The 22602-nt window shown below is 35.4% G+C and overlaps 3 protein-coding genes and 1 long non-coding RNA gene across 6 annotated transcripts; 2 read left to right on the forward strand and 2 right to left on the reverse strand.

Moving 5' to 3' along the window:
- The first annotated feature begins 261 nt into the window (after positions 1–261).
- LOC148227130 (uncharacterized) lies at positions 262–13231 on the forward strand. Of its 3 annotated transcripts, none has more exons than XM_088201159.1 (9): positions 262–490; positions 4354–4851; positions 4927–5022; positions 5082–5447; positions 5524–5808; positions 5882–11165; positions 11241–11335; positions 12458–12586; positions 12663–13231. In XM_088201159.1, the coding sequence occupies exons 1-9, from the start codon at positions 338–340 to the stop codon at positions 12762–12764; spliced, it is 7008 nt and encodes a 2335-aa protein (XP_088057285.1). In that variant the 5' UTR covers positions 262–337; the 3' UTR covers positions 12765–13231. The 3 variants fall into 3 exon arrangements, with proteins under 3 accessions (XP_088057285.1, XP_088057286.1, XP_088057287.1); XM_088201160.1 differs by having other exon boundaries at positions 11241–11323; XM_088201161.1 differs by having other exon boundaries at positions 11241–11272.
- LOC148227131 (uncharacterized) lies at positions 4066–5446 on the reverse strand. Its single transcript, XR_015811870.1, has 2 exons — positions 4207–5446; positions 4066–4132 (listed from the first exon to the last, which is right to left on the reverse strand). It is a non-coding gene; the product is annotated as an uncharacterized LOC148227131 (long non-coding RNA).
- Positions 13232–13319: 88 nt separating the features above from the next.
- cathD (cathepsin D) lies at positions 13320–16165 on the reverse strand. The gene is made up of 8 exons (XM_088201164.1): positions 16043–16165; positions 15802–15934; positions 15309–15432; positions 14460–14578; positions 14195–14394; positions 13975–14131; positions 13711–13917; positions 13320–13650 (listed from the first exon to the last, which is right to left on the reverse strand). The coding sequence occupies exons 1-8, from the start codon at positions 16111–16113 to the stop codon at positions 13489–13491; spliced, it is 1173 nt and encodes a 390-aa protein (XP_088057290.1). The 5' UTR covers positions 16114–16165; the 3' UTR covers positions 13320–13488.
- A 3240-nt stretch (positions 16166–19405) lies between these two features.
- Positions 19406–22214, forward strand: LOC148227133 (solute carrier family 35 member F1-like). The gene is made up of 4 exons (XM_088201165.1): positions 19406–19848; positions 19922–20289; positions 20351–20505; positions 22043–22214. Exons 1-4 carry the CDS (start codon positions 19797–19799, stop codon positions 22173–22175), a joined length of 708 nt encoding a protein of 235 aa, XP_088057291.1. The 5' UTR covers positions 19406–19796; the 3' UTR covers positions 22176–22214.
- The last annotated feature ends 388 nt before the right edge of the window (positions 22215–22602 follow it).

The following is a 22602-nucleotide window of genomic DNA, read 5'->3' on the forward strand; positions in this document are numbered from 1 at the left end:
GTTGAATTGTTTAGGTTAGGTTTGGGTTTGAACAGTTTGGAAAACACCATGATGATTAATTTCCATAATTTTCTGTGGTCTTCGGGTAAATAAAAAGTAGTGTTATTTTTAATACACATAAATGCCTAAAATAATTGAAATTAAAAAATCATATTATTAAAATAAAATAAATAAGATTAAAATTATAGTAATATTTTTTTTAAATTGTACATTTGGTCGAGAAGAGAACGCGTCCCTCGTCTGGCGTCGCTGGTCGAATCTGGAAAGACGGAGGGCGGCGGTGAAGGGGCGAGGGGGGTAGCTCGGATAGTTACAAGATGGCGGCTAGGCGGCGGACATGAGCTCGGAGTCCGAGTCCGACGCGTCGGGGCCGCCCGCGAGGTGGCGGAGCGTGCGCCCCCGCGCCCGACCCCAGGTGATCTCGCCGCCGGACTCGCCCACGCTCTCGTCCGGCTCTTCAGTCGAGCCGCCCCGCCGGAAGCGGTACCGGGTTAGTCGATCATAATAAACGCTACGCTAACGGACGCTCCGCCCCATGTCGGCTGTGCGCCTTATTTTGATCGCGCGGCTAGCGGAGAATGCCTGGCTACTGTAATGTAACGACGCAATCAGCGCGACAGCGCATTGCCGATATTCAGCGTTTGCTTACAACTTCTAGTGTGATTCATGCTTAACGTATACCTGTAACTGTCAAAGTGTATTCGTGACGACTTGACGCGCCACTCCGATGAGTGCTGACATTTAATTTTAAAATATCCATGATATAGATACCTACATCTATAGAAATAAGCTTAATCGATTATTTATCAAAGTGGTTTTGCTAATTTTTCACCATTAGGGGAGTTGAGCAAGGCAAGTTAAATGAACGTTAGTCCGAATTAAAAGATCCCAGCCGACCTGGCGCCATAGTGAAACACAATACTCCTTCCTGTCGATTGCTTTTTTATACTTTTGAAATTTGGTGCACTAAACTTTTATCCCTCAATTGCGGTGGAACCTAAATATCGGGATTGCATGAAAGATATTTGAGGCGAATTTAACAATGTTTGACTTTGCAAAGATGGGTCAAAACAATGTACAAACTTGTTCTAGGTCTCTTTAGTAACTATACATATGTACATAAGAATTGTAACAATGTGCTTCATCGCACAGAAGTAACCAATTTGGGTGTCTGATTTCAAGCAGACTACATATTCTAATAGATGTTAAGATTTAAGTTAAAATAAACCCTTCGCCTGTGATTGGTGTTTTTTAACGTTATTTCGCACTTTGCTAATGTGTGAGGAGCACCTATTTATGCCACAAATTATTTCAATAAATTCAACTGTTTTCCAACCTTAAATTATACCAAAAAAACATATTGCAAAGCTCAAAGGTCCATGACACCTTTGGTGATGACATCTATAAGTGTCATCCGCGGTCAAAGGGTTAAGGAGCTTGAGGGCTTGTGTGCCTTGTATAATCAGCAAAAGCACTTTTTAGCAAATTATTCGAAAAAATCATATCGCGATTAGAGAAATCTCTTAAAAACAAACTCATTCATCAACAATTTACTTTCCGCGAACATCATTCGACTACGCATCGACTTAACAGACTGACAGAGCACATATCTGGCAATTTTAATATGAAAAAAGTTCTGTTTTTTTATTGCTAGATATAGAAATGGCATATGATACCGTATGGCATGACGGATTAATGTATAAACTTTTAAAATACGGAAGTGCCAATTATATCATCCACATTTTACAGTCATACCTGAAGAGTCGAAGCTATGTTGTTTTGCCAAATAATACATTTCGCGTAAAATATCAGCTGGTGCACCTCAGGGAAGTATACTTAGGCCGTTTCTCTTTAACCTACATACTAATGCTATTACAGTTAAACTACAAAAATCCTTTGAAAACTTAAAAAAATATTTTATGAAATGGAGAATTAAAATTAATTAAGACAAAACAGAAGCAATAAGCTGCCAGCCCCTTTTTATGATAGGGATGGCTGGCTAAGTGAAAACAAAAGCAGTTATTGCATACACCAAATTCTTTCTACTATTTACACATTTATATTCACATATTTTTACCCAAATAGTACACGGAATATGCGTCACTAAACATAGGTGTTAAATATTACCAATAACTAAGTCTCAGTAATTATATTTAAATAAAAAACTTATTTGAAAAATATGCCCAAAATTTGTTTTTTTTTAATTGGAAAATAATGCAATTCTTTTTTGTTACTAATTAGTTGTACTAGTCGATAATAATTGACAGATATTATTTTTACATCAAGCTTATAATTTATCTTTTAAGTAAATAAATATGAAAAATATAATTATAGTTTTAACAACTAAATATTATTGCTTTTTATTACCTTACATCATTGAGAGTTCACAAAAAAGTTTCAAATTCTTAAAATGCACACTTAATTTATTTAAAAAAATACAAATCAATGTTTTTAAAAACAAAAATTCTCATGTTAGGCCAAATTGTCTAAGACTAAAAGGTTCGTTTATTTTATTTTATTCAATAATATTGACATAAACATTTTTAACTCAAATTTAATTAATGTAACTTTTAAGTGGAAATAAAAAATAAATATAATTGCGATATTCTAAAATGAATATTAACACATTGTTGTCGGGACACGGATTTTTCCGTTTTTGCGGAACTGCTGCTGGATTGCGGGACCCGTAAAAATCCGTTTTTTGTAGTCTGTTGCTAGAAGTCGGCTCACGTGTTTATCCGTGTAATTTGAACTGCATTTTTTTTTGTTGTCAGCAGCTAGATGTCACTGCTTTGATATTTAGTAAAGACATTATTTTATTCGTCGTCGCATTTATTACATTTCCACCAAATGTATTGTACTAATTTTGATATTGAATTTTTATTCCGTACAAAAAATTAAATAACGAACTATAAACAATTCCTGTTATCCCAAATATCTTCTATTATGTTCAATTCTATTCAAGATACTTCGAGGAATTACTTTCTACCTGATGTAAAAGAAGGGATGGTTGGGAGTGAGAAAACAAAACAAATTCCAATGAAACTTGACCTGGGGTAGATAACAAGCAACAGTCATTGCGACATCTGTGACTTGTTATAAAAAAAAGACATCATTACAGTTACGCGTAAATGTTCGGTCGTTCGGTTGTCTAAAAATAGTTTTACACCCCGAAATGTTTTCACCCGATAAAAATAAATCTGACGATGAATTTTGTGTGGATAATTTATCTGATTATTGATAATTGGACCAAAAGTGTAGCTATGTATCTTTTGACATACCTCTACACAGAGCTACGTGTTTTTAGAGATATCATACGTTGAAAAACTATTCATAAAAACAGATTGTGCCATATTTTAGTTTTATTTAGTGTTTAATTCGATTTTTTATTACATACATTTTTATAGTACTTTTATGTGCAAAATAAACGCAAGTTTCCAGTGAATATAAAACTGTCAACCTCCATGTTTCTTCTTCATTTGATAGTACTGTTTATGGTAAGTCTGGGTTTAAAATTTCATAATTTTATATTGTATAGTATAAAAGTTATGGCGAGTTTCCGAAAAAAAACGCGGAAATTCTTCGTTTCCGATTAATTCCGCGGCTGCTAAAAAATGGCCCGCGCCAGGCTTAAGACAATGCCCGAAATCACCTGACAACAATGTGTTAAATGTGCAATAATTAAAATAAAATAAAAAAAGTCGCATTTTGAACAAACAGATTTACAATTTTCTATGCACTTCTTTCTATGAGGTTCTTTCGGATAATCGTAACTGACAAAAATAATGGTCGCCACAGTGATATATTTTATTGGAATAAATTAGCGAGTTTTGCTCTTGGCCCTGATATAAAAATTTGGGAGACCTTCAGAAGCAGTCGTTCAAAGACGATATTTTATCAAAGATGATGATGTCCTAGATTTATTGTTTCAAAAGAATTAAGATTTGGCACTTGTATTATTGAAAATATTTTTAATTTATTTATATTTTAATTAAAATATTTAATATATTTAAAACAATAGTTACCAGGGTATTCGAATGCCTTAGTTTTGCTAATCAATAAACATGGTGAATCATGCGAGCGGTGGTTGGATTATTTTCTCAGTCGATTAATTAAAATAACAATACCAGTACTGATTGTTTTTTCTCTCGCTAATAACAGTATTAAAAGTAAGAAGAAAGTCATCTACAATTAATTGTTGCTGACTCTCAAAGTATTTTTTAAAGAAGAAATTCGAAACATTTGTATACATTACATCTATATGAGTTTTCATTTTGAGTGATTTTATCAGTTCTTTTTTGCAAATAAGATTTTTATTAAAAAAAATAAACATGTAATTTCTTCTCATTGCAGCTCGAACAGATTAGTACATCTTCTGGAACTTCTTCGGAAGATAACGATGACGGTAGCGATAGCATCGTTGGACTCCCCTCGACTTCGCGTAGATGCAGGCGCCTCGAATCAGACGAATCCGGATGGACGACAGACGAAGAAGCGGCCAAACAGCCGACTCCGGAGCTCAAAATCTCAACTGCTCAAGACTGGCAATCGGACAGTTCTGACGGAGAATCGGACAAATGTCCCATATGTCTCTTGAAGCTGTCCAAGAGGGAGATCGGAACCCCCGACGCATGCGCACACTCCTTCTGCGCTGACTGCCTTTTGGAATGGTCGAGCCATGTCAACACTTGTCCAGTCGACAGGAAGGAGTTTGTCTCCGTCCAAGTCAGGAAGAAAGTGGGCGGCAAAGTAATCAAAACTGTGGCAGTCAAACCTCGCCGCAGGTCGTCCGACGATGACAGGTTCTCCATCGTAGAGTTTGAAATTGAAGAGCGTGTCACAATATGCGAAGTAAGTTTCTGAAGATTTACAAAACAAAAAGTCCAAGACTGATTATTTCTATAAAATAATCATTTTGTTTTTAAGATCTGCCAGCTCTCAGATTCGGAGGAGACTATGTTACTTTGCGATATGTGCGATCTCGGTTATCATATGGAATGCTTAAATCCTCCGCTCCATGAGGTACCAGACCATATTGCATTATTATCTTGGACTTTTAATATATCCTTCGTTCGTTTCAGATTCCCGTGGAAGATTGGTTCTGTCCAATGTGCACAACCCAACGAATTGGTATTATTTTTTCGGCTCACTCTCGAGCGTCGAATAGTGTGCCTCAAGGACAACAGTCGAATCCAGGCAGTAGCGCATCTGCTGCCGGCAGTAGCTCGACTGCGCCTTCTACGTCTACGCAACCGAACGGCAATCGACCCACCTCCACGAGAGGCGCTAGGCAGTCTGCTGGTGGCAGAGTCGCGAGGAAAAAACGGGCAGCCGCGCGTAGAAGAAAGCGAAGGACTAAGAATACCGTGATCGAATATGAAATTCGCGATGGGGAGAAATTTCCGAGCAAAACTAAACGCGTTACAAAAAAACGAAGAAAAAAAAAGGTTGGAAATCCAAGAATAAAATAACATTTAATTGTATATTTTAATAATTTTAATAAATAATTAAATTTATTTTTAGGCAAAAGGGAGAACTCGTACTGCTGCACGTAGAACGTTAGTACGCTCCTCGGTTAAAGGGCGTCTGAAAGAACTTTTCAAAACTATTATCGGTTCTTCGATGTCTTCTCGAGAACCCGGTCTCTCCAATATAGTCGTGCCGCAGTTGAAACTGTTCAGCGATGGTAATGAACTGGATTTTGTTTCTGACGATGAGGATTACGGCTATTCGATGGGCGGTGGAAGAGCAGCTGTCGCAGTTGCTCCTAGATTTCGCACATCTGCTATTATAGACGCTCATAGACAGGTTACTTATACTAAAAGCTTGCATACTGAATTATATACATAAATTGGAATATTAATTGTATTTTTAATTACAGGCGCGACGTAAGGCTATTGCTATAACTTCACCAACCTATGCGTCGTCACCCCCAGATTTACTATCGAGCATTATGGAATCTCAGACCTTATTGCATTCCAAGAGCACGTCACTCAGTGTAAAAGGAGACGGATCATTAATCATAGAAACCCCTAAACATATTGAACGCAAAGATAATGTAATAATAGAAAAACAAGAGAAAGTCAATGTCCTCGCATCTGATTCGAGTTCTTTAGCGAAAGAGACGCCCGCTTATGGGGGAACAGGAAGAGGAGGAGGCAATTGGAGAGGTGGACGTAATGATTATCAAGGTGGTGGAAATCAAAATAGAAACAGTCGTGCATACAACAACAGTGGAAATTATCAATCAGCCGGACCAGGAAACTACCGCGAAAACAACAACTACAACAATGAGAGTTTCTCTTCTCAAAGCAATTCGTATTACAGCCCAGGAAACACGTGGCCTAATAACAATGCGAGAAATCAACGAGAGTTTTCTAATTTTCGCGATCGATCTCCACAACAGAGACTGAATGCTAACAATCGCGGAAGAGGAGGCTTTCAAAGATTTTCCCCTCAAGTTTCGCAACGTCCACGAGGAGTCCCTCAATGGCAACCTCAGAACTATTCAGATATGTCACAGCCGTATAATGAACAACATCCTTCAGAAAATTATCCTGAAACTGACGAAAACAACTCTCACGTGTCCACTGCCGTTGAAAATAATTCAGATTCTAATTTTAACGCGGATGCTGTCAGCTCGGATAGTTTTTCCAGTAACAGGCAGTTCGGCAACTATGAAGTTACTAATGAATCGTCTCAAGGAAATGTTCCACCTCAACCTTCGATCATACGATTTCAGAAACCAACACTATCAGATGACGAAAACGACGATTCGAAAATAACTACCGATGGTGATAAATATGATCCCACTGAACCTACTATCGACGATTCCAGTTCAGAAGATGGATCGTCGAAACCTGTCAACGTACAACATAAAATAACTATTGTAAGTCCACCGCGTCCAACAACGCCGTACGAATCCGAAACTTTCAGTCCTGCAGCCGTCCAAGAGACTGAGCGACAAGTTGAAGTTTCGTCCGAAATTTTAGATGATGCCGTTCAACAAGTTTTAATCGAACATCGCGACTTTTTAAAGCTTTCTAGTGACAAAGACGAAAACGAGAGCGATAGTGAATGTCCAAATTTTTCTATTTATTCGTCTACTAGCATGGATATTGTCAAAAATAAGAAAGAATCAATCGAAAATGAGATTAAACAACAGATCAATGACGACCATGAAGATTTAGTACAAGAAGATGACGTAGAAAATGATATAAACTCAAATATTGACGAAATTATTAACGAGCCATCGAGTTCATTCGAAGCTAAGGAAGATATTGATCAAACGATACAAAACGACGAAGAAATCAAAACTATTATTGAAAGCGAAATTTCTCTGTCCAAACCGCAGCTGGTTGTAAAATCAAAATTCATACCCAAAAGAAATGTTATAAAAATAAATCTATCATCCAACTTGGGAATAAAGAAACGTATAATGGATAGCGAAAATAAGGAAATTAAAAATGACGATGTACCGCAGTGTTCTTCGACTTCAGAAAACGATATTAAAATTGACGACGCCTATATCACTAATCAAATCGAAAGAGTTAAGTTACCACAGCATGATATTGCATTGCAAAGGGAATCTGATAAATTCACAGAATCCATTAGTGATGCTGAAGACGAAAGAAGCTACACGCCTTGTCTTGACGAAAATAAATCTAACAAATCTAAAGATACTTCTATAGAAGACGAAAAGGCTAACAGTGGCATCGAAGGATTAGACACTGAGCTAATATCTGAGGATGAAGGAAATGAGCTATTTTCGGAACATAACAATCATTCGTTAAACTCTGATAGAGGAAATACAGAAATACTAATTCGCGAAGCTCGCGAACAACCTGGAGAATGCGAAGAAGGTGAAATAATTGAAAAAAATAAGCAGAAAATCAAAGCAAAAGTTAAAGAGTTGTTGGAAAAGACTGAAGAAAAAATCAGCGATGACGACAAGAAGAAAAAGAGAAAAGAAAAGAAAATCGATAAGGATGATAAGGAGAAAAGCGTAAAAAGCAAAAGTAAGAAGGAAGAAGATATGTCGTTCAAAAAACTTACAAAAAGCGGCAAAGAACGGAATTACAGAGATCGTGAAGATAAAAATAAAAAGGGCAGAGACAGACGACGAAGTAAATCTACCGATAAAGAGAATAAAGAAAGAAAACTCAAAGATAAAAAAAGAGAGAAGAGGAAGGACATGGAGCGTTATGACGTACGAAATATAATTTCAGACAGAAGTAGACGATTGAAAGATGCTTTTGGTCGTGATAAATCGAGACCGAACAGTCCTGATTCGCGGGCAAATTCACCCGGCAGGTATAGAAGTTCATTATCAAAGAGAAGAACTGCATCGAGATCTCCGTCTCGCAGTCATAGATCAGTCTCGAAAAGGCGTTCCCCATCAGCGTCGAAAAAACGTTCTCCTTCAGTCTCGAAAAGGCGATCTCCGTCAATTTCGAAAAAACGGTCTTTATCAATCACAAAGAGACGTTCTTTGTCGAGAACGAACAGATCTCGTTCAAAAAGCATTCCTCCCAAATCTCCACAAAAACAAGCAACGAAGAGATCTGATGACTCGAGACGCAAAAGATCTATATCGAGAGGTCGGAGGTCTTTATCGAACAATCGCAAATCACCTTCTCTGCGCAATAAGAGATCACCTTCACCGAGAAATAAGAGATCACCATCACCGAGAAATAAGAGATCACCCTCGCCGAAACGAAGATCTGTTTCGCCAAAAGTGAGAAAATCAATTTCACCGAGAAGGAGATCTGCATCTCCCAGGAACCGATCGCCTTTACTGCGGCATAGACGTTCTATCTCGCCAAGAATAAGACGATCTATCTCACCGAGAATGAGACGATCAATTTCACCGAGAATAAGACGGTCAAAATCTTTACATACAAGAAGATCAATATCTAGAACAAGAAACAAACGATTCAAAAGATCTGTTTCTCGTAGTCGAAGAGTTAGTCCAAGAATGGTCCAAAGAAATAAGTCACCCATAAGAAGACGTCTATCGAGGAGATCGATATCTAGGAACCGGTCTAGATCTCCGAAACTAAAGAAGGTGCGTAAAACAAAGCGTAACAGAAGCAACAGCAGTATTCACAAATCTAAATCACCGATAAAACATAAGTTGAAAAGGAAGCGATTGCAAAGTTACAGTCCGATACGTCTTTCGAGATCAATGTCGAGAGAACGCTTACACCATCCTCAATGGCAGGTGCCTGAAAAATCGCCACTGTTCCAAGATTGGACTTCCGGATCTCAGTCTATGAGTCCAGCGCATGTGTCCCCCGGATGGACTCCGCCACCAATGGAGAAATCACCAGAGCCAAGAAACCTAAGAGTCATATTGACTACAAAAGAAAAAACTAAGAAAAAAGACAAGAAGAAAAAATCGAATAAGCGAAATAAAGCATCTGATAGAGTATTAAAACATCAATCCAAAGATCTCGGACCGTCGAAAGAAGTCTTTACCTCAGGAAATAATATTTTAGTCAGTCTCAGTTTCAATAAGAACAAAGATACCAACCATATTCCATCCATGATGACAACGGAGATTATGCCTAAGAAGAAAAAGCGCAAAGCGGAAACTGCCGCCAAACAGAAAAAAGATAAGAACAGAGAGAAGATAAAGAAGAGGCGTTTGGAGAAAGAAAAACGAACAAGAGAAATAGAAAATAAGAAACCTGTAGCAATAATTGATTTGGACAAATCTCCGTTCAAAGAGTTAACTCCTTCACCTAAGGCTGTGATCGTCCTAAGCGATAGTGATACTGAAGAAAAAGAAGAGGAAGTTATAAGCGTAAGACAGGAAAACAATACCAACAAATTGGTGGAAACTGAATTCCCGCAAGCTGAGATTCAATCTTTACCTAGCAGTCCGAGCAGGGAAGCTACTTACGTAGTACCCGCTGGGCCGAAAACGCCACCGGAACCGTCTATCAAATTTACCATAGTTAGTAAATCTAATACTCAACTGAGAGCTGTTAATCCGTTGCATGAAGAAGAGGACGAGACTGCCGAAAATCCAGAAGCCGCTGCAACAGAAGAACAACAGAATAGATCAAACGAAACGATACATAAAGGACCTAATACCCCTCCGGATCCTCCGAACTCACCCCCCAGCAGTCCGGATGCTTATGATCCATTCGAACCTACTAAATCTGGCACACCTACACCTGAAAGAGTAGCTTCTCCTGAACCCGCTCTAGAAATTGAAAAACTCATAGAAAACCGACTAGAAGAAATAAACAATATACCGAGCATGTCACTCGAAGCAGCACAAAAGTCAAATTTGTCCGCCGATGATGTTATCCAAGCCAAGCCGCTCAGTCCGACAGAAAAAGTCATGGCGTTGCTCAAATCGACTAGAGCGAATTCGCCTATGACTTCAATGCAACAGATATTCGGTGATCAATTATTTGACAATATTAAATCGACCGATAACGATATATTTCCACCCATGGTCCCGGCAGCGCTTCAGTCTCCGGATAAGATCAATGCGGTGTTAGGCATAAACAAAGTATCACAATCGACTTTTGCGGCTGTTGTAAAGCCGAGTTCGCCGAAACTGATTTATTCTACAGTAACACCTACAGTGGTGACTTCGACGCCCGTCTATCTCAATCCTGTGCCTAGAATCGGAGTGTACACGATGGGGGCGTCGCCGCAAAGAAATGCTCCTGCACTCCCTCAGAAGATAACGTTGCCATCGCCAACGAAATCGAGCCCTTTAAAAACCCAACCGCCCAAGATGTTCATGAACAAACCGTCTCCTATCAAATCGACTCCAATCAAACCGATTCTATCGAAGAACATCATTACCAAATTACCGCTGCCGACCATAAAGCCGCTTCCTCAACCGAGAGCTCAAAAGATGCCACCCAAGAATCAAAACAAGCCAGGTCAGAACGGCAGCGAGGTGATAAACGTAGAGATGGATATGGATTCGCCTTATTCTCCCGGATCCAGCGATTTCGGCGACCTGTTCGAACCACCGGCTGACAATGGAAAACATACCGCCGCTGTTCCGCCAGTGGTCGGTTATCAACCGCAAAAAGTAACCGCAAAGTACGATCCGTTCGAAAATATATTCAACATGAAACCTGCTACAAAAGGCAAAACAAAGGTCACAGTGCAACAAATCAAGAAACCTAAAAGTATTTATTTTTCTATTTGCTTAACGACAAGATCTGAATGTGTATTTACGGTTGGAAATTATTTTTTTATTGCAGAAATGTCCAGCAGCAACTACAAAGTAGATGAGGTCAGTTTAAAAATATTAGAGGAATTACCCAGTTCAGCAGTTGAAATGCAGGTGAAGGCCAAAGTAAGCATTCATATTCGAAGAATAATGCTTGCTTTGTAAATTGTGTCACTACTATTTCAAACTGTTGTTTTCTTATACTTTATTAATTTTCTATAATTTAAACAAAGCTATAAGTCCTGTCACGTTTGCATTTATATCCTATCCTATAATTTTATGTACTGATATCAAGAAAAACTTTGAACACTATACTTATGGGTATATACCCGTCAATTTGTTGTGTGTATTTAAAAATAAGTATATAGTAAGCAAATCTTCAAAAATAAGTTTCCCAAAATAAAAGTAGTGTTATATTTTCATTGCTCAAATATAAAAACCAGAAAAAATACTGAAACCAGTCAATTTGACGGATTCCGTAAATCCAGTGTTAATATTTATTTGTGGCACCTTTATTTGCCTTGAATTTGAATGCTTTTGTCTGCTAATTCTCTGGTTTTCTTATATTTTAATGGAATCGAAGAATCAATGACACTTCCATTCCTTTATACAAAATTCACATGTATGTTATATAAGACAGTAATACCCCTAAGACAAAAAAAATAATGCATACCCTTGAATATATACATATATTGATAAAATAAATCAAATTTTGCTGTCAACTCTTTTACGAGTATCTGATCAATTCCGTTTATTTTATGTTTACGATTGCGTAATTGACACTTTGCATACCCCACTTTTGAGACCATTGATGTGAGATGGAAATGAAAATAGTTAATGAAATTTCGCAACAATGATGGGTCATATTCATATACGAAAATTAGCTCTTCTTTCTAATGCCCAATTATTTCTATTCTATATTTCTCCCAAAAGCATTTTATATATACAGTTGAACACTTATTTAGTGTTTGTTGAGTAATGCTAAGACAATATAAAATTAATACATATAATTATTAATGGAAATGATTGAATCAAGTTCTATCAGTCATTCGTTGAGTTAGCGGTCTTAAATATAGTGCCTCCCTATGTATTTATTTTACATTGTTTCAAATATGCAGTTTGATACTTCAGTTAAAATTAGAATAACGGGCCATAAATGTAAATGATTCAGACATATATTTTCATTGTTTTATAATATTGTTTTCGCATGCATTTTTCTGTTATGCATTTTACATTGCATTTTTGCAGTATTTGAAAAAACTCAATCGACAAGAACGAGTCGTCGAAGAAGTAAAAGTGGTACTTAAACCGCATTACGCCAGAAAGCACATCAGCAAAGAGGAATACAAAGAGATTCTAAGGAGGGCTGTTCCAAAAGTAATTATAATTTCCTTATTCGATCTATTCTGCGTTTAGCTTTGAAACGTTTAATAACCGTTCCATATATTTGCAGATATGTCACAATCGCAGCGGCGAAATAAATCCCGCTAAAATACACGCACTGATAGAGGCGTACGTGAAAAAGTTTAGGAAAAAATTATTAACAGTAAAATAGCGTATGTGTGAAAATGTTTTTAATGCGTAATTTATTGCTAGTGCGGATATGTTACATTGTGAAATTTGTGTGGTTGTTTTTCGATGAACTAGAGTATTTCCGCTGATGCAACTTTTTCATACATTCAGTCGAATGTATCTACATAATTTTATGTACGAACACATGTATGTATATGGTAAATAATTTAAACTTTCTGGATTATTGTTATAATTTTGTATATAATGAGAAGTGTAATTATTTAATTTAGTTAAAGAGAAAATTTAATTTATATATTTTTATCTTATTTCTGCTCAGAATCAAAAGAAAGCATGCTACGTGCATCAATTTTTACAATTTAGTCATAAATATTTATAACTTGAGAAAGATAGTTTTGTGCAAATCGTACGTTTGTCGCAGAGCCTCAGATCTTAATGTTTATTATGATTGTAATAGTTATTAATAAACATGGAATGTAATAGACATTTTTATTATAGTCCTTTTATTTTACTTTTATACTGACACATCTTAAAATTTAATCTTGATAGGAAATTATCGTTTGATAAATAACAAGAATAATAATTATACAATTTATTTATTTTGTTCATGAAAACTTAAAAGAATAGGAAATACAATCCATGGTACACATTATTGATTAATTATATTACCATAAAGTGCTACAGAATTAAAATGATCAGGTTACTTTTATTTTTGGTTTATTAGGTTTGTAGTAAAAATCATAAAAGACTTAAACGGCTTCAGCGAAACCTATCCTATTGTTATCCATATCGAATTCAGTATAATATTTTCCAATAAAAACATCACCGAGAATCCAAATTGGGCCATTCGGCGGCGGAATATCAATTCCCATAAATCCAGAAAGGCACACAGTCTTACCGAATTGAGCCACCTATAAAATAAAACAACCTTCAATTCTAAGATCAATTCCAATAAAAAAACAATCACTTACCCTCAACACGTAATCCATTCCCGTCAAAGTGAAATCTTTACCACCGACTGTAAATGTTATTTCTGGCAGTTTAGGGATGAGATTGCAATCGACCATATATTCTCCGGCCATGATTGGAGTAGCACCTATCGCTTTGTTAATTGATTCAATCTCTTTAACGGGACCAGCGATGAGAGAAGTTCCAGTATCGGCGATGGCTTCACATCCCTTCAAAAAATGTATGTTTAGATCATATATATTTTTTTTTAATTAATCCATACGTACTCCAGAGCAGAATTTTTTATCTCCAACTGTAACTCCATCCATCTTGAATTGCCAATACGCTTGTTTGTCGACATCGACGTAAGTGAAATCTCCTTTGTAATATTTAGGATCTGAGCCTCCGAAGATAATTTCACCTCCAACTGGAGCACTTGGATCTCTGAAAGCGAGTCGGTGTTAAAATGCGTTTAAATTTATTTATTTTATAAATAATAAAAAGCACCTGCTCAAATAGAACGAAAACACGTTTGCATGCATGACACCCTGTTTCATAAGATTGTAAAACAATGGCGGCACTCCGTCGACAGATATAGTATTGTATGCCATTCCTAAAATGCCATCAAATTTGGCGGCAACGAAAGCCAATCCTGGTTCGCTCATGGCTTCGGCGAACGTTTGGTCCGGAACTTTAAGACCTCCGACCTGCAAAAATACATATTGTAAGAAGCAATGAAGGGAGCGGATGTTTAAAATAATCAAAAACTGACGTCGACGACATCGGTCGATAGGAATCCAGATAGACTGCCCGAACCATATTGAATTGCAAAATCAGTTCCATTCTTCACGAACGTAGAAGACTTTGTACTATCGTATTTGTTGTGTAACACTGCAAAATTGAAAAACATGTATCAAATCAGCAGTCGAAATTCAAAGTTTTATTGCTTAAATAGACAATGATATAATAATAATAATATAATCCCTAGTTCCATTTTTTCAGTATAAAACTACATTATAAACTAAACTCAGAAGACAAATTTAGTGATAGCTATATATAATATATAAAAGATAATATGCATCAAGCGTTAGAAAAAAAAAATGTTGTCAATGCTAACATACATTTAGAAGTTGGTTGATATTTAAAGTAAATTACTTGCATGAAGATATTATTAATATGAATAACATATTGATTTCTTGTTGTTTCATATAAAAAATGAGTATTTTTAATTTGTCTTACATTTGTTTAACGATCTTACAAACTATATCATTCATGCAGCTACGAACTCAAAATAAAGATTGCATTAATCTAATATCAGGTTAAAAAATATAATATTAAGTGACACCATACATTGAAAGAAAGACAACAAAACTATTTCCGTTGCTTCATATAAAAATCTCACAATGATTGTTTTTGAATTGCGAGTCTTTCCTAACTATATTTTTTCTGCAGTCAAATCTTTTTATCATCACTTGCAATAACAAACTCAAAATAAGGGATTTGTTTAATTGATTGTCAAGCTAAAAACACATCACAACTCAAAAATACTTGCGACTGTCTTCCAAGAAAATGATTTGTTGGAATTAGAGAACATTGTGGCACAAATTCATTAAATACGTACAACAAGCTATATTTGTATAATGACACTTCTTTGACGGAATCCACAAGTTCGACGATCCAGTATCGAACACGACCTTAAAACTTTGAGGAGGTGTACCAATTGAGATTGCTCCATAATATTGAGCCTGAAATAGAAATAAACATTTATGAACATATTGACCTTTTTATATCGTGTTTATCATGACCTTAAGTCACTCACTCAACAATAAAAATATAAATAAAAACTCAAACACGTATATGACAAACAAGTGTATTAAAATATGAATAATAATAATTATGTTTCACAATTAAGGCGTTAAATGCTTTTTTTGCAAAAATTTACCAATATATCTTAGATAAAAACGTAATTATCCCTGAAATAATAATTACAGTATTTAAATATTAAGTATATTATAACTGCGAGCATGTTTTACAATTTTTACTTATATTATCTTTCGACCCATGTGAAGTGTGGTAGAATCAATTCAAAATGAAAATGGTAAAAAAAAACTCACATCAAGGTAGTTCGACAAAGGTTCAGGGATGGGTTCTGCGTAGCCGTTGGAATACCTCAGCCTGATTTGTTTGACCTCCGTTCCGACCTCCTGTAGGGTGCGTCTCGCAGAGTTGACTTTGTATAACGGCACTCTGAAATGAGGGGTCAACGATTAGTTGGCGATTGAAATGACGCATTTAGGAATCCTTAGAAAATTGTCGACTACATTGTTGCGTTGAAATAATTAAAAAATATGATACCTGCCAAGCTGAAAACTGTCGCAGGTGGCCAAAGCCAGCAGCGAGAACAGCAAGCACAAAGAGCGGAACATTTTTGTTGAAATCAAAAGAAGCAACCGACGCCGGCTGAATCAGCCGGCCAATGACAGATTAGCAGGGTGATGCGCGTATTTGATTTTTGGCCGTAGCACCGTTATATTTGTGCAGCTATGGAAATATATTTTCAAATATTAAAAATATTTAGTTATTGCTTAATATCTAAATCTTTAATTTTTTTTAATATTTACCATAACTTGGTGGATGTTAGTTTTTAGGTATTCCAACGTTTAAGGTTTATCGACGTAGATACGGTTCTTAGCGTAACCCCAACAGCATTAAATCGCATGATCTTGGCGTCCAGATGACGGCACCAAAACGTAAAATAATACGACCTAGGAAAATTTCACGAAAAGCATCCAAAGTGGCACCTGAGGTGTGGCAAGTTGTTGAAACCACGCGTCTTCCACATCAATACCTTCGATTTCGTTCCACACTCTTATGCGACTTCACGAGGATCTCATACACGCGCGCGCTTTCCGTCATGCGTTCTTGCGTTTAATAACTATATGCATGTTTTGAACACAAAAAATAAAACAAATTGAGAAAAATGTGATGGTAGATGTTTGCAATGCATCGTCTACTCCGGTGCCAGATTCACTAACAAATTTGCCAAAGCAAACAAAAACTAGTAAATTTACTAACAAATTAATGTAAATAAAAATACATAAAACCTTGCCCAAATTTAGGTACGATTTAGTTTCTGAAGTTGCAGACTAAAATGTACTATGATAAAAATGCAAGTACGACTCTTACACGAAGTAGTACTCTTTGCTGAAATATCGGACATTATTAACATTACGAACCAACGTATCGTATTGAATCACAGATAAATGGTTAAGTGAAGTAAAATTTTTGGTTAAAATACCTCTGCCAAATTATAAGAAATTTTCGCCGAAGAAGAAGATTTGAAATCTAAAATGTATGTAAAGCAGTGCTGTAAAACTTGCGGCCCATGAACCAATTCATGTTTTTAAAATGGGCTTTTTTAGCTCCCACCAGCATTTGTAAATGGACTAAAATGTTCAAGGTGACCTTTATTTATCTCCCAACATCAAGATTTTTTGCTCCCCGAAATGTTTTCAAAAGCAAAATGGCCAACGGACTAAGAAAAGCTCGACAGTGCTGATATAGAGGAAATTTAAAGATGATTTGATGGATAGATTGTGGCGGGTGGCAATTACACACAGATTAAGACACTGCAGTAGTATTTTATTGAGAGTATATATACATAGTTTACATGTTATTTAGTTGTTTACGAATAAACGGTGAACTAGACAACACCGACCGTTGTCTACCCGTCGATGTCGACCAAAAGAATGTACTGCCCTCCGCCGCCAGCACGTCAGTGTTACCGGAGTGCCACCAAGTTTTGGCCATAATGAATAACAAAATAAATATCTAAATAGCCCCCCCCCCCCCCCAACAAAGATTTTTATAGGACAAAATAATAATTATTATTTTATTAATTATTGGAAATGATAACAACAAAAAACGCTAAAATGACATTAATGTATTATCTCTTTAATTATTCAATAAATAACGCGACTTTCTGATATTTTCATTGAGTCATGTGCCATTTTATACCTGCTGAAACAACGATTGCCAAAATAATATGTTCAGTGCTCAATGAACATATTACTTTGGTTAGAAAACAAGCTTGAAAAAACATTATTTTTACATCTTTCGTTGCAATCTGACAGGTGTGAAGCCCAATGCGTTACAGGTAAATCTGTACTAACTGGATAAGTCAATCAGAAATAATAAATATCTACAAATATTATTAGCCACCAGACTTAAGGTCTGGGAATCTGTGACATATATTATTAATTATAAATTGTTATGTGCAATATAATTTATAATCAATAAATGTCACTTTGCAGCTGGGACTGATTTTAATAATAGCGCATTTTTATAAATAAAAATTCGAGTCTGCTGCCGCTAGGGCTCGAACCTGCAAATTCAGTGTTACGGACTGTGCTATTCTGACCTAAGTTTATAATACATTATTATAAATTGGAATTATAATTAATTAAAATCATAGAAAAATATTAGAAAATAATACTAAGCGATTTCCCTTTAATCATCAGAATTTCGATGGTACAATTTTAGGTGTTTGCAACTATATTTTAACCCTCTACAATCGTTATGGTTACACCAATTCTAACTTCAACATGTTATCGCACCGCATATAGTTATCGCCCTTTAACCCTCTTCCGCAATAATCTCTCAGAGACGAAAAAGTGCTGGTATCAGAGGTCCGAAATGAAAGACGCGATGGATTATCGAACGAACTGCGTGTTTAATTAGCGGCGATGCGATTATGAAAACGGAATATTAGGCAAGCCAAGGGGGTTTGTTTTGTGAAGGGGCGCATGCGCGCGGGGGCGCGCCAAGGCATGGAGGCGCGCCTGCAACGGGGGCTTCCGCAGCTCGCACACTGGTAATTTTACACTCTCTGAAGCCCCATTCGTATATTTATAATCGGTTTTCCATTCGGGACACCTCAGCTTTCGTCGTTCAGCTTCTATGTTGCATATTAGAACAACCCTTAACCCTACCACCCTAATTACCTCGATACCCGGGAAACAAACGCATATATCACAATCTATACTATTAACCGAAGTGTGTGCTTGATGATTAGGAAGGCTTATTAAAACTGTATGTTTACACTGAAAAAATAATATCTCGTAAATATTTGTGAAGGAATTAAATTTAATAAATATCCACGCTTTTTATACTTTATAGTTTTTACAGCTTTATTTGATTATTAATAAATTTATAGTTGATTTAAAAAAATAAGCTTTCATTGTAATTAACCTTGTTAACTCCTACAAAACGTACAAAATATGGTGAATATAGGAATACTTCTTTTACTATAATTGTACAAGTAAATTCACAATTTACCCATTTTGATTTATATTTTAGTATTTTCCCAGATTTTCTCAAGTGTCCTATTTAATTTTACCATTTTTATCTAAAACTCATATCTGTAACAAAACTATTTTATAATAAAGTAATATTTCTTCCATTGCTTTAAGATTGTAGAAACTAAAGTTTAGTACTTGATAACATGTACTTTAGAATAACGGTTAAATATCCATGTACACACATTCTTGTTATTAAGCAAATAGCTTGAATTAAAAAAACCTGATAAGAATAATTGTCAACTTTGAACTTGACTTGTTTATGTTATGAAAAACTTCACTCATTTTGAGTAATTATTTGTTGAACATCTTATCATCCAATTATTGCTTGACTATTTAATGGATTTAAATTATTTTTCAGGCACGTATGGAAGACGATCATCATCGGCCAGATATTATCGCTGCTCTTAAGTCTGAAATGCGTTTTATGCACCCTGCTACAGAGCGCAATATGGCAGTTTCCAGCGACGACTCAACTGTTGGCTCCGTACATAGCGTTAGCACTAATATTTATACCAGTGATGGCTTGCAAGAGTTTGAAAGGGCCGTTTTGGAAACGACCGTGGATGTATATAGTCTGCGCGATACTTGACGTAGAAGCCAGCTTTTTACTGGTCATGTCCCAAAGATACACTTCTATAATCAGTTGACAATTGCTCGACTGCAGCGGCGTAGGTGTCGCCCTTTTGGGTGGCGCCCTAGGCGGGCAAAGGTTGGGCCTTATACACGTCGGAGGAGCCACAGCTGGTCTTATGGCCGTCGGCTGTATTGTGTGGGCCGACGTTGAGGGAGCGCCCATTGATGGTGAGTAAATTAAATAAATTAAGTAGAGCAACTTTGATTGTGATTATTATATAATATTATCAATGTTTTTTAGGTCGAAACCAGTTGGTCGGCGATATGCTTTGTCTCGGTGGATCTTTGCTATTTGCCATTGTGACAGTGGTTCAAGAAATTATCATAAAGAAGCATTCCTGCGTTGAATACATAGCGATGGTCGGTTTCTTCGGCTCAATCGTAGCCGGCTTTCAGATTTTCATGCTCGAGCTTGAAGACATATATAAGTTCCACTGGTTCAATTTAGAAATGTTGATGCAGTTCAGCAGCTTCACCGTAGTACAATTGCTGTTTCAAATGCTGATGGCGATCATGTTGAAAGACGCCGGAGCTGTGGCATTACACCTTTCTTTTATATCAGCGGATTATTATACTTTAATTGCTGGAATACTATTATTTCAATTTAAGGTATGCATAATATATTTTGACGATTTTAAGATAAATTAACTAAACATGTCGTTTCTTTCAGTTTCACGGATTATATTTCTTATCATACTTTTTGGCCATGGTTGGAATAATATTGTATAGTGCTAGAAAATGGAATCCTACAGTGGAAGAAGAGCAGATTGTTGAGGAGCGAGAAATTATTAATGAAACTATTGTAGATCAAGATAACATCTCAAGGTAAATTAGTATACTATAACTACAGTTTATATTCAATTTTATGAGCTATACCTTAAATTATTAATTCAAAACATTTTTTATATTAATTACCTATGAGAATTATATTGTTGTGTTTTATAAAATCAGTCTATATTAAATTATTTTATATAAATATATATTACATAAAAAATAAAACAATTTTTACTTCATACATTGATTTAGGTGTTTCTCATATTGCTAACACTAAAACAAAGATACGAAAAAAATGAGCTGATTTCAAATCCAACACTATTCATTTCTCATTGTTATTTTTTGACAAAAGTTTGTTACTATATATTAGTTTAATTTTAAACTGAATATTGGGTTCTAGAAGTAAAATAGTTATGAAATATTTCACTGTGACAAAATAACATTAACATTGTGTAGTCATAACAAAGTATTGCAAAACACTAATTTCATATTTTGGTGTTTTGATGTTGAGTGGTTATTTAGCCAGTTAGACAAGAAGAGCCCTTTATAGTTTTATTGCACAGATATAAAGGGGTGCGATTTAACAAGGAATTATTTTAAGAGATATGTGCATTAAAATAAATATTTTGTTCCATAAAACAAATTGTTCGCATTTATGAAAGGTAAATTTATAGATTTTTTCTTTGGAAAAGTTATTCATAAGGTGTTCACTGTTGCTCAGGTTGATTCAAAAGAGTTGTAGCAGGCAGTCGAGATCAGTGCAATTAGTCCTTACAGTGACATAGTAGTTGTAGTCTCTGATCGTAGCTTATCCGTTTCTTAGCAGCTTTTATGAATGACAAAATTATGAATAAGCTAATCTAAACCTCTCCAAAGAACTCTCCCCACCTCTTCCTTAGGAAGCAAGAGAATATCTCTGGCTGACCCTTGATAAACAAAACCATTGTGGTCGCTTTCTGATGTTGATGAAGAGCACGTATAACAATACTATTTGTCACGTGAGAAAATGCGTATTGCTTTTAGGTATGTGTCGAAGATAATTATATTATAAAAAAAATGTACGAACAGTTACAGTAAGTAACGCTAATGGTTTTAGTATAGCCATTGTAAATTTAGTCACTCTAAATTCTCAGGTGTTTCGAATAAGATTATTTCCCTCGTATTTTTGTTAAGCTTTTAATAAGCACATTTGTTCAATTATGTATCCCCATAAACTTAATAAAATCACTTCGTAAAGAGTAATTGTTTTATATGGATTATTAGTTTTAAAATTACAGTAATACAATATGTATCATTAAAATACAATTAAAACTAAATATTATTTTTGTGTATTTTATCTCAGTAAAAGTACTAGGAATACAATCGATTCTTACATATTTGAAATTCACTATAACATTTTACATACAGAATATATAACTATTGCTAAGTGGATAGGCACAATAACAAGATGAAGAAAGAAGTTTTATATCTTCTTTAGTCATAATTTAACAAGATTGTTCATATTAAACTTTACCATTACATCAAGTCATTAATTATTAACTTCTATATTGATAAATATATAGACTGAACACTTTATTATATTTTTCAGAGAATACATTGTACCTGTGCTAGATTGCTTGCCATTGGAAAATTTAGAACCGCCTCTCAGCAGAGATACAACTTTCACGTCGTTTCTTGGATTGCCGGCTAATATTAATCTAAACGGCGGCGGAGCATGTTGACAAAGCATATTTATGGTCATAGCTCATTTTTATTAAATAAACTATTAAAATTTACATATATATACCAATATAGACTAATATATTACATCTGTGACAAAGTTTGTATGTTACATTTTTTATATATATAGCAAAATATTAATAAAACTACGTAGCCTTTATAATGCTCAATGAAAAACTGCTCATGCGACATTATTTCCTTTTTATCATATATGTTGGCGACACAATATTTAGATTAGATAGTGATTGATACATAACTTTGATTTAATTTGCCATTACATATTATATTAACTTATTGATTAGGCTGTAAGTTGTAAAATTGCAAAGTAGGCGTCCTGTTTGGAATTAATTTTAATATATATAGTAGCGACTGAAATATTTTAATTTTATTCTTACAAAAAAATGTGATGTAATTAACATTTATCATTCT

Source organism: Plectrocnemia conspersa, unplaced genomic scaffold (assembly GCF_051122295.1).
Source record: "Plectrocnemia conspersa isolate PC_06_02 unplaced genomic scaffold, ASM5112229v1 ptg000013l, whole genome shotgun sequence".
NCBI lineage: Eukaryota > Metazoa > Arthropoda > Insecta > Trichoptera > Polycentropodidae > Plectrocnemia > Plectrocnemia conspersa.